The 15,760-nt window shown below is 32.3% G+C and overlaps 1 protein-coding gene across 5 annotated transcripts in view; it reads left to right on the top strand.

Annotated features, from left to right (window-relative positions):
- The window catches only part of ADGB (androglobin), a 240,026-nt gene that overhangs the window by 96,255 nt on the left and 128,011 nt on the right, over positions 1 to 15,760 (top strand). For all 5 annotated transcript variants that reach the window (XM_031937655.1, XM_031937653.1, XM_031937654.1 and 2 more), the window contains exons 13-14: positions 9,468 to 9,603; positions 12,858 to 12,891. In XM_031937655.1, the coding sequence (XP_031793515.1) occupies positions 9,468 to 9,603; positions 12,858 to 12,891 (170 nt within the window). The remainder of the gene's footprint in view (positions 1 to 9,467; positions 9,604 to 12,857; positions 12,892 to 15,760) is intronic.

Raw genomic sequence — 15,760 nt, 5'->3', positions numbered from 1 at the left:
TGCTGATGATTTATGTGGGTTTATTTTGTATCCTGCAACTTTGCTAAAGTTGTTGATTATTTCTAATAGCTTTTTAGTAAAATCTCTGGGGTTCTCTAAATATACCATCATATCATCTGCAAAGAGTGATAATTTGTTTTCCTCATTACCTACTTTAATTCCTTTAATCTCTTTCTCAACTCTTATTGCTGAAGTTAGCATTTCTAATACAATATTGAATAGTAATGGTGATAGTTGGCAGCCTTGTTTCACTCCTGATCTTATTGGGAATGGTTCTAGTTTATCTCCATTACATATGATGCTTGCTGATTGTTTTAAATAGATGCTACTGACTATTTTAAGAAAAAGCCAATTTATTCTTATACTCTCTAGTTTTTTTTTTTTTTAATAGGAACAGATGTTGGATTTTATCAAATGCTTTTTCTGCATCTGTTGAGATGATCATATGATTTTTGTTAATTTGGTTATTGATATAGTCAATTTTGCTAATAGTTTTCCCTGCATTCCTGGTATAAATCTGTGTGGTTGTGGTGTATTATCCTGGGGATGATTTTCTGTACTCTTTTTGCTAGTATTTTATTTAATATTTTTTCATCAATATTCATTAGGGACATTGGTCTATAATTTTCTTTCTCTGTTTTCAACCGACCTGGGTTAGGTAGCAGTACCATGGCTTTGTCATAATAGGAATTTGGTAGGAGTCCTTCATTCCCAATTTTTTTCAAATAGTTTATATAACATTGGAGATAATTGTTCTTTGAACGTATGGTAGAAGTCACATGTAAATCCATCTGGTCCAGGGAATTTTTTCTTAGGGAGTTAATATCTTGTTCTATTTCTTTTTCTAAAATGAGACTATTAAAGCAATTTACTTCCTCCTCTGTTAATCTGGGCAGCCTATATTTTTAAAGGTAGTCATCCATTTCACTTAGGTTATCATATTTATTGGCATAAAGTTGAGCAAAGTAACTCCTAATTATTGCTCTAATTTCCTCTTCATTGGTGGAAAGTTCTCCCTTTTCATTTTTAAGACTAACAATTTGATGTTCCTCTTTGCTTTTTCTAATCAAATCTACCAAAGGTTTATCTATTTTGTTGGTTTTTTCATAAAACCAACTCTTAGTTTTATTTATTAATACTTTTTTTTAACTTTCAATTTTATTAATTTCTCCTTTTAATTTTAGAATTTCAAGTTTAGTATTTGATTGAGGGTTTTTAATTTGCTCTTTTTCTAGCTTTTTAAATTGTTACTGCAATTCATCGATCTTCTCTTTCTCTATTTTATTCAAGTAAACCTCTAGAGACATAGAATTTCCCTTATTACCTCTTTGGCTGCATCCCACAAATTTATTTCATTGTTGTCATTTTCTTGCATGAAATTATTAATTGTGTCTCTGATTTGCTGTTTCACTCATTCATCCTTTAGGATGAGATTATTTAGTTTCCAATTACTTTTTCCAAATTTTTTCTATCTTCCCCTGGCTTTTTGTTGAATATAGTTTTATTACATCGTGATCTGAAAAGGATGCATTTACTATTTCTGCCTTTCTTCATTTAATTTTGAGGTCTTTATGTCCTAATATATGGTCAATTTTTGTATAGGTTCTGTGAACTGCTGAGAAGAAAGAGTACTCCTTTCTCCATTCAGTTTTCTCCAAAGATCTGTCATACCTAACTTTTCTGATATTCTATTTACCTTTTTAACTTCTTTCTTATTTGTTTTGTGGTTTGATTTGTCTAATTCTGAGAATGCAAGGTTGAGATCTGCAAGGTTGAGATCTTCCACTATTATAGTTTTGCTGTCTATTTCTTCTTGCAGCTCTCTTCTCCTTTAGGAATTTAGATGCGACACCACTTGGTGCATATCTGTTTAGTATTGATATTGCTTCATTGTCTATACTACCTTTTAGTAAGATATAGTGCCCTTCCTTATTTATCTATTTTAATTAGATCAATTTTTGCTTTTGCTTGATCTGAGATCAGGATGGCTACCCCTGCTTTTTTTACTTCACCTCAAGTATAATAGATTCTGCTCCAGCCTTTTAACTTTACTCTACAGATATCACCCTGTTTTAAATGTGTTTCCTGTAAACAACATATTGTACGATTCTGGCTTTTGATCCAGTCTGCTATTTGCCTCCACTTTTTGAATAGTTCATTTCTATTTGTTCAGTTCTGATTTTTAATGAGTTATTTTCTTTATTAGCTTTTTTTTTTTTTTTTTTTTTTACTTCTTTTTGTATATGTCCAATTGAGTTTTTAAATGAGTTGTTTTGCTTTATGGAGTTTTTTTTTCCATTTCACTAATTTTTTAATAAGTTATTTTTTTCCCAATTCACAAACCCTACTTTCATGGGAGTTCTTTATCTTTTCCAATTCACAAATGCTGTTTCCTTGGGAGTTCTTAACCTTTTCCAATTCAAATTTCAGGAAGTTGTTTTCTTTTTCCACTTTATCAAATCTTTCTTTTAATGAATTATATGCCTTTTCCATACTTTCTTGCAGAGCTTTCTTTTCCTTTCCCCATTTTTCTTCTAGCTTTTTTTTTTAAAGATCTTTTCTAATTTCTTCTAGGAGAGCCTTGTGTGATGGGGACCAGGTTATATCCCCCTTTGGGGTTTTTGTCTGGAGATTGTCTGCTATTTGTCTACTCAGGATTGGAAATCTGCTCTCTTTCTGTATAGAAACTATCTATAGTTAGAACTCGCTTTGCTTTTTTTTATTCCTTTTTTTTAAAAAAGCCTTTGGAATCTGCCTTCAGGACAAGGAGGTTCTGAGCTTCCTCTACAGAACAGGGACAGATGGACAGTAGCTCTCCTGCAAATGGGCTGTGAAGAGTGTCTGGCTAAGCAGTGGAAGACTGTGCCAGAAGTGTGACATCCCTGGACAGAGTCCTGCTGTGCAGAAGTGCGACTGCCCTGAGAAGAGCCTGGTGCTGTGGAATGTGGCTGTGTAGCTGCACTGGGGTCATGCTGAGTCACTCCCAGAGTTGGGTGGGTGTGGAGAGGTCCTGTGAAACTTTGGCATTTTGGCGTATGCTCTACCTTTGGCGTTTCTGTAACTTCTCTGCTGATCTACTGCTTTGCAGCCAAAGCAAAGCCACCAGCCTGTGGTAGAGTCCTTCTTGCAAATTCTCTACCTGCAGAGACTATACCCCACCCCGATTCACTCAGCATTCACTAGCCTCTGTGTTCTGCCTTCCTGCCTTTGCTGGCCTCCTCCCACCCAATTAAGACAGACCTTTTCTGGCGATCTTCCAGATTATCTTCTGCTGGTAATTTGTTGTATTCCCAATATTCATGGATTCTACCAGTCAAGCACTATATTTCAGAGGCTGAATTTGGTAATCAATAAGTGAGGTTGGAAGGGAGCTCAGAATGAAGTGTGTGTCCTCTCTGCCATTTTGGCTCCTCCCCCCTCTACATCATTTCTTATTGAAGAATTGTATTCCATTACATTTATATATCATAATTCACCCATTCCCCAATTGATTGGCATCCCCCAATTTCCAATTTTTTGCCACCACAGAGAGCTGCTATAAACATTTTTGTACATGTAAATCCTTTTCTATTTTTATGATCTCTTTGGGATACAGACCTAGTTGTGATATTGCTGCATCAAAGAGTATGCACAATTTTATAAATTCTCCAGAATGGGTGGATAAGTTCATAGTGCTACTAACAATGTTCCAGTTTTCCCATACCTCTCCAACATTTATCATTTTTCTTTTTTGTCACATTAGCCAATCTAATAGGTATGAGGTGGTATATCAGAGCTGTTTTAATTTGCATTTCTCTAATCAATAGTGATGTAGAGCTTTTAGAAAGGTGATCATTGCTATAGTCCAAATATGTAGTAAATAAATTCTTTTTTTATTATGTAATGGTTTCAAGGAAAATAGAGTAGGGTGGAAAGATTGAAAGATGTTGCATAGGTCAAATTGATGAACTTTTATTAAAATTAATTTGATATGAAAGAAAAGCAAGAGGGAAAAACTAGAAATATTGCGAAGTTATGGAGTGAATAGTGTAACTCCAGATGAGAATAATGAAATTTTAAAAAGTTTTGGAGAGAAATATAATGTGAGTCTAGGCTTGGTGCCTACTTTATGTTTGAAAAGACAATAAGATAATGAAATGATAATGTCTTGTAGGAAGTTGAAAATTCCAGACTGAAACTGAGAAGAATCAGTATTGGTGATGGAAATTTGAGGATAATGGGCATTTCAAATTGTAGAAGTGAGTGAAATTTCTAGACAAGAAAATGTAGGGGGAGGCATTCCTTTTAAATAATATCCTATAAAACAAATTAAGAGAGCCTGGGATAGTTTGTCAGTGAGATTTATTGATGAAAGAAGAATTTAAGGCCAAAGAAGACATAGAGAGCATTACAAGACGTAAAATAGATCTTTTTGAGTATGTAAAATTAAAGAGTTTTTGCACAAACAAAACCAATGCAACCAAAATTATAAAGAAAGCAGAAAACTGGAGCAAAATTTACAAGTATCTATGATAAACGCCTCATTTGTGAAATAATGTAGAGAACTGAGTCAAATTTATTAAAAACTATCATTTCTTAATTGATAGTCAAATCATATGAACAGACATAGAAATCAAATCTATGAAAAATTCTCTAAATCATTATTGAACAGATAAATGCAAATTAAAGCAACTCTGCGATATTACCTTATACCTACCTGTCAGAGTAGCTAATATGACATAAAGGGACAATGTTAAATGCTGAAGGGGATGTGGGAAAACTGAGACACTAATTCATTGTCGGTGGAGTTATGAACTGATGCAACTGAAAAGGCGAAAAGTATCTATTTGTACAACTACTTATATAAGCTCTTTTTGTAGTGGTTAAGAATTGGAAATCAAAGGGATACTCATTAATTTGGGAATGGCTATACAATCATACATGATTATGATGAAATATTGTACAATAAGAAATGACAAGCAGGATGGTTTCAGAAAAATCTGGAAACACTTATATGAACTGATGCATAGGGAAGAGAACAGAACTAATAGCATGTTATATATAGTAACAGCAATGTTATTCAGTGAATAATTGTGAGTTTGACATAGAATGTGACTTAGCAATGATCCAAGATAATTCCAAAGGACTTATTGATGAAGCAATCAGTCTGCTCCCAGAGAAAGATCTGGGATATTGAATAAATATAGATTGAAGCATGATATGTTTCACTTTCCTTTTTCCTTTATTTCCTTTTATTTGACGCTTCTTTTATAAAATTATTAAGATGTAATTGCACATTATAACCTATATCCAATTCTTTACCGTCTAAGGGAGGAGTGACAGAAGGAAGGAATAGGATCTGGAATTCAAAACTTTAAATAAAAATATTAAAAAATGTTTTTTATATAAGAAGACCAGGAAGTAAATGTTGTCATTGAATGAATTAATGAATGAAAAAAATTATTCATCCCTTCTATGTGACAAGCACTAGGCTAAGCACTGATTATTCAAATACAAAATAAAAATAATTTCTACCATGGAGAAGCTTACACATGAATGGAGAGGCAGCAAATGTATAGAAATTGTGTTCAGAGAAGGGCAAAGTCAGAAGACTAGTCCAGGGAGCCACAGGATTGTGTAATGATGCTATTTTTTTTTTTTTACAAGAAGTAGTTAATGAAAAATAAAATTTAATTAAAAAGCCACCAAACAATGGTAATATAGATTTGATTACTATTCTCAGAAAAAGAGTTAGAAAGTAAAGTAGTGGGGAAGGTAGACATAGTGGCCCAACATGGTGGAATTGAGAGCTAATAAGATGTAATGAAATCTCCCTAATCAGCTCTACCTCAGTTTGGGAGACCCAGTGAAAGAGTACAAGACAGGAAACTGAAGGTCAGGAAAATTGTTAGTAGCCAGCAAGATGTTAGGTGTTCTTATCAGTGAGAGCAGCCATTCAGTAGTATTTATAGAGGAAATTCAGGGAAAAGAGAATAGCTAATAGGAGGAAATGTCAGTGGTATGAAAAGCTACAGAGAAATTAAAGCATTTGAGGAATGAAAAATCCGAGGACTTTTAAGAGACTTATTTTCTACAAAATGATGAGACTGTAGAAACACCATTTCAAGGGACTGAGAAAAGAACAGATTATGAGCTAGTGGAAGTAACTAAGTATGCCTTTCTCTCAAATTACTTTGATTTTATTCGGTATATTTTGTATGTAAAGCATCAAGAATACACACACATTTACATATATGTATATACACGTACACACATTAACTTAGAATATAGTTCCTTGAGGGCAGGAAGTGTTCCATTTTTATCTTTGTGTCCCTACTGGCCATCACAATGCCTGCCACATAATAAATGATTATTTCTTGTTGACTTGACAGACAGAAAGGTCAAGCAAAGATATTGTTCTGTTTGGAGAGATAAGATGATACATATAGGCAGATGGTAAGGAGTCAGTGTTGAGGAAAAGATTGAAGATACATGAAATAAAAGGAAGTTCATATTGGTTAAAATAAGGTTAAACTGGACTGAAATCAGTTGTCAATACTTCAAAACAACTTGAACGATTTTTAAGCATTTCAAACCAGTTGATATCATTTGATGCCAAATCAAACCAATCCTAACAAATTCAAGCAAGATCAAGCTAAATCAAAGCAATTGCTATGCATTCAAACTGGTCTAACTGGATTAAACCAATTCAGAATAGGATCAACATTTTAGAGTTGGAAAAGATATTATTAGATGTTATGAAATCTAATATTCTCATTTTCACACATGAGGAAATATGAGACACCCAAAGATTAAATAACCTGTCCAAGAATACATACAGTATGCACCAGAGCCAGGGCTATATCACATGTTCTCTGATTCATCTAAATCTCTTTCCATTTTTTCATGCTCCTTAGTTCTTTGTTTGAACAACTTTGACTTTAGATACCAAGGAATATTAATTCAGTTCTTCCTTCATCCCTTGTTTTATATTTTTTAATCTATTCCTTATCCTTTATGGCAGTGGTTCTCAAATTCTTTTTCTCAGTATCTTTATGGTATTAACAACTATTGAGAATATGTCTAAAGAGTTTTTGTTTATATGGGTTACATAATAGATATTTATCATAAATAGAAAAAAAACCCTAATTTTGAATTTGTAGACCCTCTGAAAGGATTTCAGGGACCCTCCAGGATTCACTGCACCACACTTTGAGAACCACTGTTTTATGGTTTAATTTATCATGAGTTCATTTTTTGTAGTCATTTGTCAGTTCATTGGTCATCTGACAAAGAGCTCACAGTCAGATCACTGACAGCTAAGATCTAAAAATATATATAATTTGTAAAACCTTTTTCTTCCATTTTTGCCATTCTTCTAACTATTGTAGAAGTGGAAGAGTCAGTGCAGGGCTGAAGAACTTAAAATCCATTCTTTCATAAATTATTACATGGGAAAATAATTCATGACAGTGTTTTCATATTTAGATATATTGATCCTTGTGATATATGGCTTATTGTAAGGTTCATTGTTGAATCCTTTTTTAGAGTCATCAGACTTTCTCTAGCCCTTGCTCTCCTGTCATGGTCTGAGAATAAGTACCCTTAGTGCTAGCATGAAAGATTGGAAAAGGATTTTTACCAGGATCTCTTAACTCCAATATCATACCTATGGATTCACCTTTGACTCTTATTTCTCATATGTGTGTGTATGTGTGTATGCATAAAATATGTCAAGACTTATTGCTTCATCTTTAACAATATCACTGATATTTATAAATTTGGTGGTAGAGCCTTCTGAGCTCATAGTGGTCTGATTAGCTACAGACATGCTATACTTGACTCCAGTATAGCTATACCATGACTCCAGATGTCATTTTGTTTCTTTTTGGGAACAAAGGATAATAACCAACCAAATGCTAGCTATTACATGCTAGTTATAACTTGCAGCCTATGTAGTATTTATAAATTCAAATTTATTTCCTTGTTTTTTAATTCATACCTTGGGAATTTGCATAAAGACCATCTATAACCATTATTTTTATTGTTGACTCCTTTCTTGGATATTTTCCCCCCTCTTGTGAATTTCTGAACACCTCTACTACCATTCATCCTCTATAAAGCTATTTTCTATTGGTAATATATTTAGCATGGTGAGTAGACATTAGCAATTTTCTTTCTTCCCTTGTCTATTTCAAATCATCTCCTGATGAGATTAAAAAAAAATTGTTGTTTTTAAAAAAAATATTCTCTTGAGAGAATTACAAGTATAAACTGCTGATAAGAGATCCTAAACCAGGCCTGAACCAGTGTTTTTCAACCCAGGACTGTTACTGTCCTTTTATATTATAGCTAGTTAGTTTGATTTGTGGTACTTGATGGTATTCAAATAAAAAATGAATATTTTGGATACTTAATATTTTGGCCATATCATATGTCAGCTCTATGCTTCTCCTTCGCCTCTGTCTTTGGATTGGCCGCAAATCTTTCATCCATGTACAGAACTCTTAGTGGGGAAATTTCCTTCACTGTTGCAAATAAGAACCTGCTGTTTAGCAATTAGAAAGAATAGCCTACATGCCTGATAAGTTATAGGTTGGATCTGACTTTAGATCTTTCCAATTGGGAGGTCAGCCCTCCATCTAGAACATCACAACAGCTTCTCTATCCTTTAAAAAAAAAAAAAAAAGTGTTCTGTATTTAAACAATTTAACACTGGATCTCAAAGGTATTCCTGCTAAAAAACACTATTAATAGAAAATACGCAGCATTTGTAGTTCCTTACCTTATAGGAATAGTGACATTTAACAGTGTCTAAGATTATATTTACCTGATTGTGACATTTGAGCAGCCTGGCTCAAAACAGTAATTGCTTTTTTGGAAAGAATGAAGTCATCAAAAGTATGTGTATGTTTCCCTCTAGTGGAGGTTTTGTAGAAGTTTAAGGAATATTAACTGCTGTCAAGTAAAAGAAAATTTACATTTTTTTTCCCTTTTGCAAGGGAACAATAAATTGGGGAAACCCAGATGCATGAAATTATTTTTTTATATTTGTAACAAGTTTCCTAAAGTATTTATGCTATAGGAAATTTCTGTTTCATAGAGTTATAGTTATCTTCTTTGTACTTGCTCTTTTGAGTTGGGAACAGTGATGGAAAGATATTTAAACCTACATTTGGCTATTGCATTTCAAAAGTTATTGCCCATTACTGATATATAAAATAGATGGTTTCTTGGAAATTATTAGGAAAATAAAAAAAATTAAAAATTAAAATTAAAATTAAAAAAATTATTAGGAAAATAAGGTTACCTAGAATTTGAATGGATGATAACTATATTAACAAAATGTTAATGGATATGACCATTTTTTAATGCTGGAAATTAGGAAACACATTTATTGCTTATTAATATACAAGCACAGATTTTTTTACTGGTTTACTTTAATGACTATTTCATATGAATTATTATATTTCATTTTTGTTCATTAGGCATTATGTACAATCTGTGGTTAAGAAGGGAAATCCTTTTATTGGCTTACCTTCTCTTATTGAAGCTGATGAAAGTCAGAGTATTCAAGATATGAGTCAAACTACAGGAACTTCAGCTGGACAAAATGCTTCTCAGGTAATTATTAAACTAAAAAGGGTTATTTTTACAAAGATAAGGGATATTCTCTTAGTTTAAAGGTCTTATTTAAATCTTTTGGGGAACTACATTTTACATTTGATTTGCTATTTTGCATTTAAATTTATCTCCATGTCCTACATTCTGTGACTATAATTTCCATTTGGGAAATCTCATTAGATAGATGACATTATATAGTTGATTTATAGAGACTTGTATTAATTTATCAAGTTAGTAACAAAGAAAATATTAGGAAATAAGAGACTTTCATCTAGTAAAATGTTCAAATAGCTTTGTGCATTTTTATTTTTAAGTTGAATTATCAAAAGTTCATTTAAATCAATTTTCAAATAAATAAAATGGAGATAATTTACTGAGCCTTTAGCAATTTAGACTTAGAGGACTTTAGATTTCAAAGAGATCATCTGGTCCAATTCTCTTTTTATAAGTGAAGAAAATTAGTCCCAGAAAAATGATATAGCTCTATGTATGACTTTACAGCTGGTATTCCTTCAGAATACTATATCTATACTCTATTTTGATAATATAGTATTTGGAAAATAGAAGTAACTTCCAAATAAATTATTGTATATGTCAAAATCATTATAAAGGGACTAATAATGACTCACATTTATATAATCTTTTAAGATGTATAAAGTTTTTTTGAAACAACCTTGTGAGACTATGATTTGTATAGCTACAAATGAAGGAAATTATAAAAGTTAAGTAATAAGTCTAGGGGTTACATGATTAGCAAGTATCAGAATCTTGACTCAAATCTAGATCTATTTATAACTAAAGTGTTTGTAAGTCTTGAGTTTTGATAATTAAGCTTCAAGAACCAGGAAAACAATATATGCAATTACTTCTAAAAACATGAATGGAGAGAACTACATCACAAAAATAATGATGATGTTATGAAATATAATGACCAGCAAAGGATATTAATAGACAATTTTCAAATGAAGAAATTAAAGCCATTTCTAATCACGTGAAAAAATGCTTTAGATAACTATTGATTAGAGAAATGCAAATTAAGATAATTATGAAGTACCACTACATACCTCTCAGATTGGCTAAGATGACAGAAAAAGATAATGATAATCGTTGGAGGGAATGTGGGAAAACTAGAATGCTAATACATTCTGGTAGAATTGTAAACTGATCCAACCATTCTGTGGAGTAATTTGGAACTATGCCCAAAGGGCTATCAAAATGTGCATACCCTTTGATCTAGCAATGTCTCTACTGGGTCTGTATCCCAAAGAGATCATAAAAAAGGGAAAAAGACCCACATGTGCAAAAATGTTTGTAGCAGCCCTTTTTGTGGTGGCAAGGAACCGGAAACCAAGTGGATATCCATCAGTTGGGGAATAAGTCATGGTATATGAATGTAATGGAATGTTATTGTTCTATAAGTAACAATTAGCAGGATGATTTCAGAGAGGTCTGGGGAGACTTACATGAACTGATATTAAGTTAAGTGAGTAAAACCAAGAGAACATTGTCTACAGCAATCACGATTATGTGGTGATCAACTGTGATGGACTTGGCTCTTCACAATGAAGTAATTCAAGCCAATTCCAATAGACTTTGTGATGGAGAGAGCCATCTGCATCCAGAGAGAGAACTATAGAGACTGAATGTGAACCACAATATAGTGTTTTCATCTTTTGTTGTTGTTTGTTGCTTGCTTTTTTCTCATTTTTTTCTTTTTTGGTTTAATTTTTCTTTTGCAGTATGATAAATGCAGTATGAAATATGTTTAGAAGAATTGCACATGTTTAACCTATATTAGATTACTTGCTAGCTAGGGGAGGTAGAAGGTGGGGAAAGAAGGAGAAAAATTTGGAATACAGGGTTTTGCAAGGGTGAATGTTGAAAACTATCTTTGCATGTATTTTGAAAATAAAAAGCTATTATTAAAAAATTTTAAAAATCATTTATCAAAAAAAAATAATGACCAGCTTTACCTTAAAGAAATGATTTGAGGAAGCACTATCTTCTTTTGCACTGATTGGGAACTCTGAAGGTAGAACTATTGTGGGACTTGATCTATGTATTAATTAGCTTTACTGAAATTAATTTTTTCCTACATTGTTACAGCCTTCAGAGGAGTCAGGGGAAAGATATATTGGAAAATGAAGTTGATATAAAATTAGCAAATATAAAAATTCAAGCAATTAAAGTATTATTTCCTTTTAAATTTGTTATTTATTTAATAACAGCTAATATTGATATAGCAATTGAGAATTGCAAAGCATTTTACATATATTTTCTCATTTGATTCTCACAGAAACCCTGGGATGTAAATCCTATTATTATCCCTAGTTGTAAAATGAGGAAACTGAGGCAGACAGAGTTTAAGTGAATTGCCCAGTGTTACACTGCTAATAAGTGTCTGAGGTTGAAACTGAATTTGGGTCTTGATTACAACTTCAGCATTACTGTTATTTCTCAAATCATATCTTTTACCTAATAGAATGCTCTCTTGTAGCAGAAAAATGTAGTTGAGAATTGCAAACTTAACCATTGACTATGGCTAATAGACCATTGATTAAATTGCTATTTTGTGCCTACAGTCTACTACCTCTGTATGGAAAAGGAGAAGAAGGTATTTTTTTTAGAAATCTTTTGGAGTTAAATTGGTCACCACATTAAACTGAATATTTCTATCTTTTAATGTAATACTTTTAAATTATTTTGGCTATCGTTTTTGTTTTTGTAACTTTCTTTGCATCATCTCATATGAGTGCTTCCAAGTTTTTTTTTTCTGAATTCCTTATATTTTCATTTTTTAATAATACAACATTCTATTACATTTATATACCTCACTTTTTTTCAGTCATTCACCAACCAAAAGACTTTGTTTCTATATGTGTGTGTGTGTGTGTGTGTGTGTGTGTGTATGTGTGTACATACGCATACACATATATTTGCTTCCACAAAAAAATGGTACTTTATTTTTGGGGGGGAATTTCTTTCCTCTCTGCCAAACACTAAGTATATCTAATTTCTTTTTATTTTAAAATGTTTTTTAATAAGAAAAATACCTTATAAAATGCTATAAAAGGGGAGCTATTGTTGTTTCTTTCTATGTTAATACTATTTGGTTAAATCTACTCTTGTATTTAGTTCCTTCTTAAGAATACCAATACTGCTATCACTATTTGGAAGCTTTTTATGTTTTGTATATAACAAATGATACTTACAAATTTGGTTTACTTGGTATGTTTTGTTTTCCTAACCTACAGGTGAATATTGGTGTTTCCAATGGAGCTCCTAAAGGTAAAGGAATAAATTATTCATTAACTTTATTGAGAAAAAAAAAAGTAAAAGGATACTGTATCCAGTTGCTGATGGATTCTATAAATTACAGAGTTTATATACTTAGTTTTAGGGGATTAACTACCTAAAATGCTTGCCAAGAAATATTTACTTGGTGCTTTAGTATGTAAAGAAATTACTTTCATTTCCTTTCTTTCCTTTCCCATCCTATAAGCTTTTCATTTTAAGAAAACATTAAAAATGTAGTGGTATCTTTTCACAAAGCAAAGAGGCCATTTTATTAGAAGGTATTTTTTACACAGGATGGACAAAAAAGTTTGTCTTTCCTTTTTAGAATTTACTTTATCATAGTTGGGGGAAATCTGTTTAACTTCTGGCCTCCTGATCAGTAATACCTGAGGGGAAGACCCTCTTGGGAAAAACTTGGAGAGAGTAATCTGAAGTTCAAACTGAATCAACCCAGAGATATTTAGAGTGTTAAATACAGAGGTTTGAGACAGGAGGCAAGAAATAAAGTGGTTTTAGCAGCTTTCCAAAGCTGTGGAGATTAATTAGGAAAGTTAGATGTAGATTGCTGTTACAGAAATGAGGACCATTGCAGCTTCTTTGGAATTATTCTGTGGCAATTGATGGAATTGACTTTCTGGCCTGCTTGAGTATATCCTTTTGTGTTTTCTTCTGTTGCCTTCTAGATTGGCCCCATGTGGAACAGGACAAATTCTAACTTCCTACTATCTCAAGAGTAACCTTACTTTATAATATTAATCACTGGCATCCCTTGAAAATAATTAAATTCTGGGAGCACTTAGGTGGCGCAGTAGATAGAGCACCAGCCCTGAAGTCAGGATGATCAGAGTTCAAATGTGATTTCAGACACTTAACACTTCCTGGCTGTGACCCTTAACCTCAATTGCCTCAGGGGGAAAAAAAAAAGAAAGAAAAGAAAATAGTTAAATTCTGAGACATTGAGTTAATGGAGGAGCAGTTCCCTCCTCCCCTCTATGTACTATCAGCATACAAGTTCAAAGAAGAAAACCATACCAACATTTGAGGAGAGAGAGAATCATAATCTTTTATTGTAATGGCATACATTTCATATTCCAGCAAAGGAGTTTCAGAGAAATATAGAAAAGTAGGATTCTTTCAGAGATAGTAAGATTTTACAAAGATCAATCTGTAAACTCTCTGAGCTGTCAAATGTAACTCAATGACTAATGAAGTCTTTTCTGTAAAAATACAACAGTTAATTTAGCATGGGGAAGTCAGTCATCAATAGGGCAACAATCATTTGTAGATGTAGTGAATAAGGTAACAATGATGAAGCAGAAATAATCAGAATACTCATGTGAAATTGACAAATCACTTAAACAACTGTGAGTCCTGGTATCTTTAGTGAATTCACTTATACCACCTATCTTCCAAGGGCTGCTGTGAGGAAAGTATTTTGTGAAGTTCTATAAAAAGATTTTTTGTTACTCTCTATATTAATAGTATCTGTGAAAATGTTTCAGTAGTTTTTCAAGATTCCACACCAGTGAATTTTCCATTTACCAGAAGTTTATTTCTTTAAGTACATCAACTAGTTTTATTTAGTTGCTTTATGTAAATTTCTCCTAACTTATTAACTTATTATTCGTGACCCTGGCTTCTCAAATAAAAGACTCCAAATCACTTTAACTATTTTTATTATTCATAATTGTAAATTTTTCTATAAATTGTTTTGTGCTGCTATAATGCATTGATGCCTTCAGAAGATATTTGCTTTGTCATCTTTCAGTTTATCTTCACTCTCCCATCTTCCTCTTATTAGTAAAATAGTTAGATAATAGTCAAATTTTAATCCAAATAAATCCAAATAATATCCAACATTTTCTTAATGTAAATCCAGTGGTCCTATTACCAGTTTACCTCATATCTTTTTTTCTTCTTTTACCAATAAACTATTTTTATGGTTGATTGGTTAAAATTAAGTGGGTTATTGTAACTTCCAAAAATTTGGAAATCACTGTGTTCTAGGTTAATACTTTGTATCACAGATATATTTGGAAAAAAGTTTTATTTATTCCTAAAAATAAATTGTTTCAACTTCCTGTTCTTTTTGAATTCTTAGGCCGTTTTCAATCAATTTTTATCTTTCTTTCTCACCTCTCTAAAGATGACTACTTTTAATATGGCTACCTTTTTTTGACATGTTAAAAATCATGGTAAATAAATCTGAGTAACTGTCACATATTTCATTTGTTTAAGCATCTTTGCTAACCCTTTTTGGTTTGCTTTTGGGTTTTGGTCTGTGTTCCCGGTAGTTAAAGTTACTGAATGAATCTCCTTTGAATTAATAGGCTTGGTTCTATCTCTGTTCATTGTGACTTCACCAAAAATATCACCAAAAGAGAAACAGAAATAAGTTTTCACTAGTGTTTTTTAAGATAAACGGAAAAAAGTAAAATTGAACTTAGACTAAAGCTCTTTATTGTTATTATTAGTAGTAATAGTAGGAATTAACATAGTAGTGATTGTACTCCTTAGGGTATGGGAATATCCCATCTGTACTGAGGAAATACATATGCAGAAACTTTCATTTCAGAAAGCATGCAGCAGGACTTCCATGGAAACTCTGAGAGGCACCAGGGAGCCTCTATACACCTATTCCATACATGCTTCATGATGTGTGACCTCTGACCTCTGCTACACTTATATTTTCTCATCTCTTATTAGTCTGTTCTTTAGATAATCCTTTAGTGTAAAGCCCTAATCAAGTGTGCTCTGGGACCTTTACATTTCTGACATTATAGAATTGTTATACCACAGAATTGTCTTTGAAATCCCTTTCTCTATAGATGGATTCTACAACAGGTTTCAGAATTATGAG

This window comes from Sarcophilus harrisii, chromosome 4 (assembly GCF_902635505.1).
Source record: "Sarcophilus harrisii chromosome 4, mSarHar1.11, whole genome shotgun sequence".
Classification (NCBI taxonomy): domain Eukaryota; kingdom Metazoa; phylum Chordata; class Mammalia; order Dasyuromorphia; family Dasyuridae; genus Sarcophilus; species Sarcophilus harrisii.
Note: the sequence above shows the minus strand (reverse complement) of the source record. Positions and strands in the feature narration are given on the sequence as shown.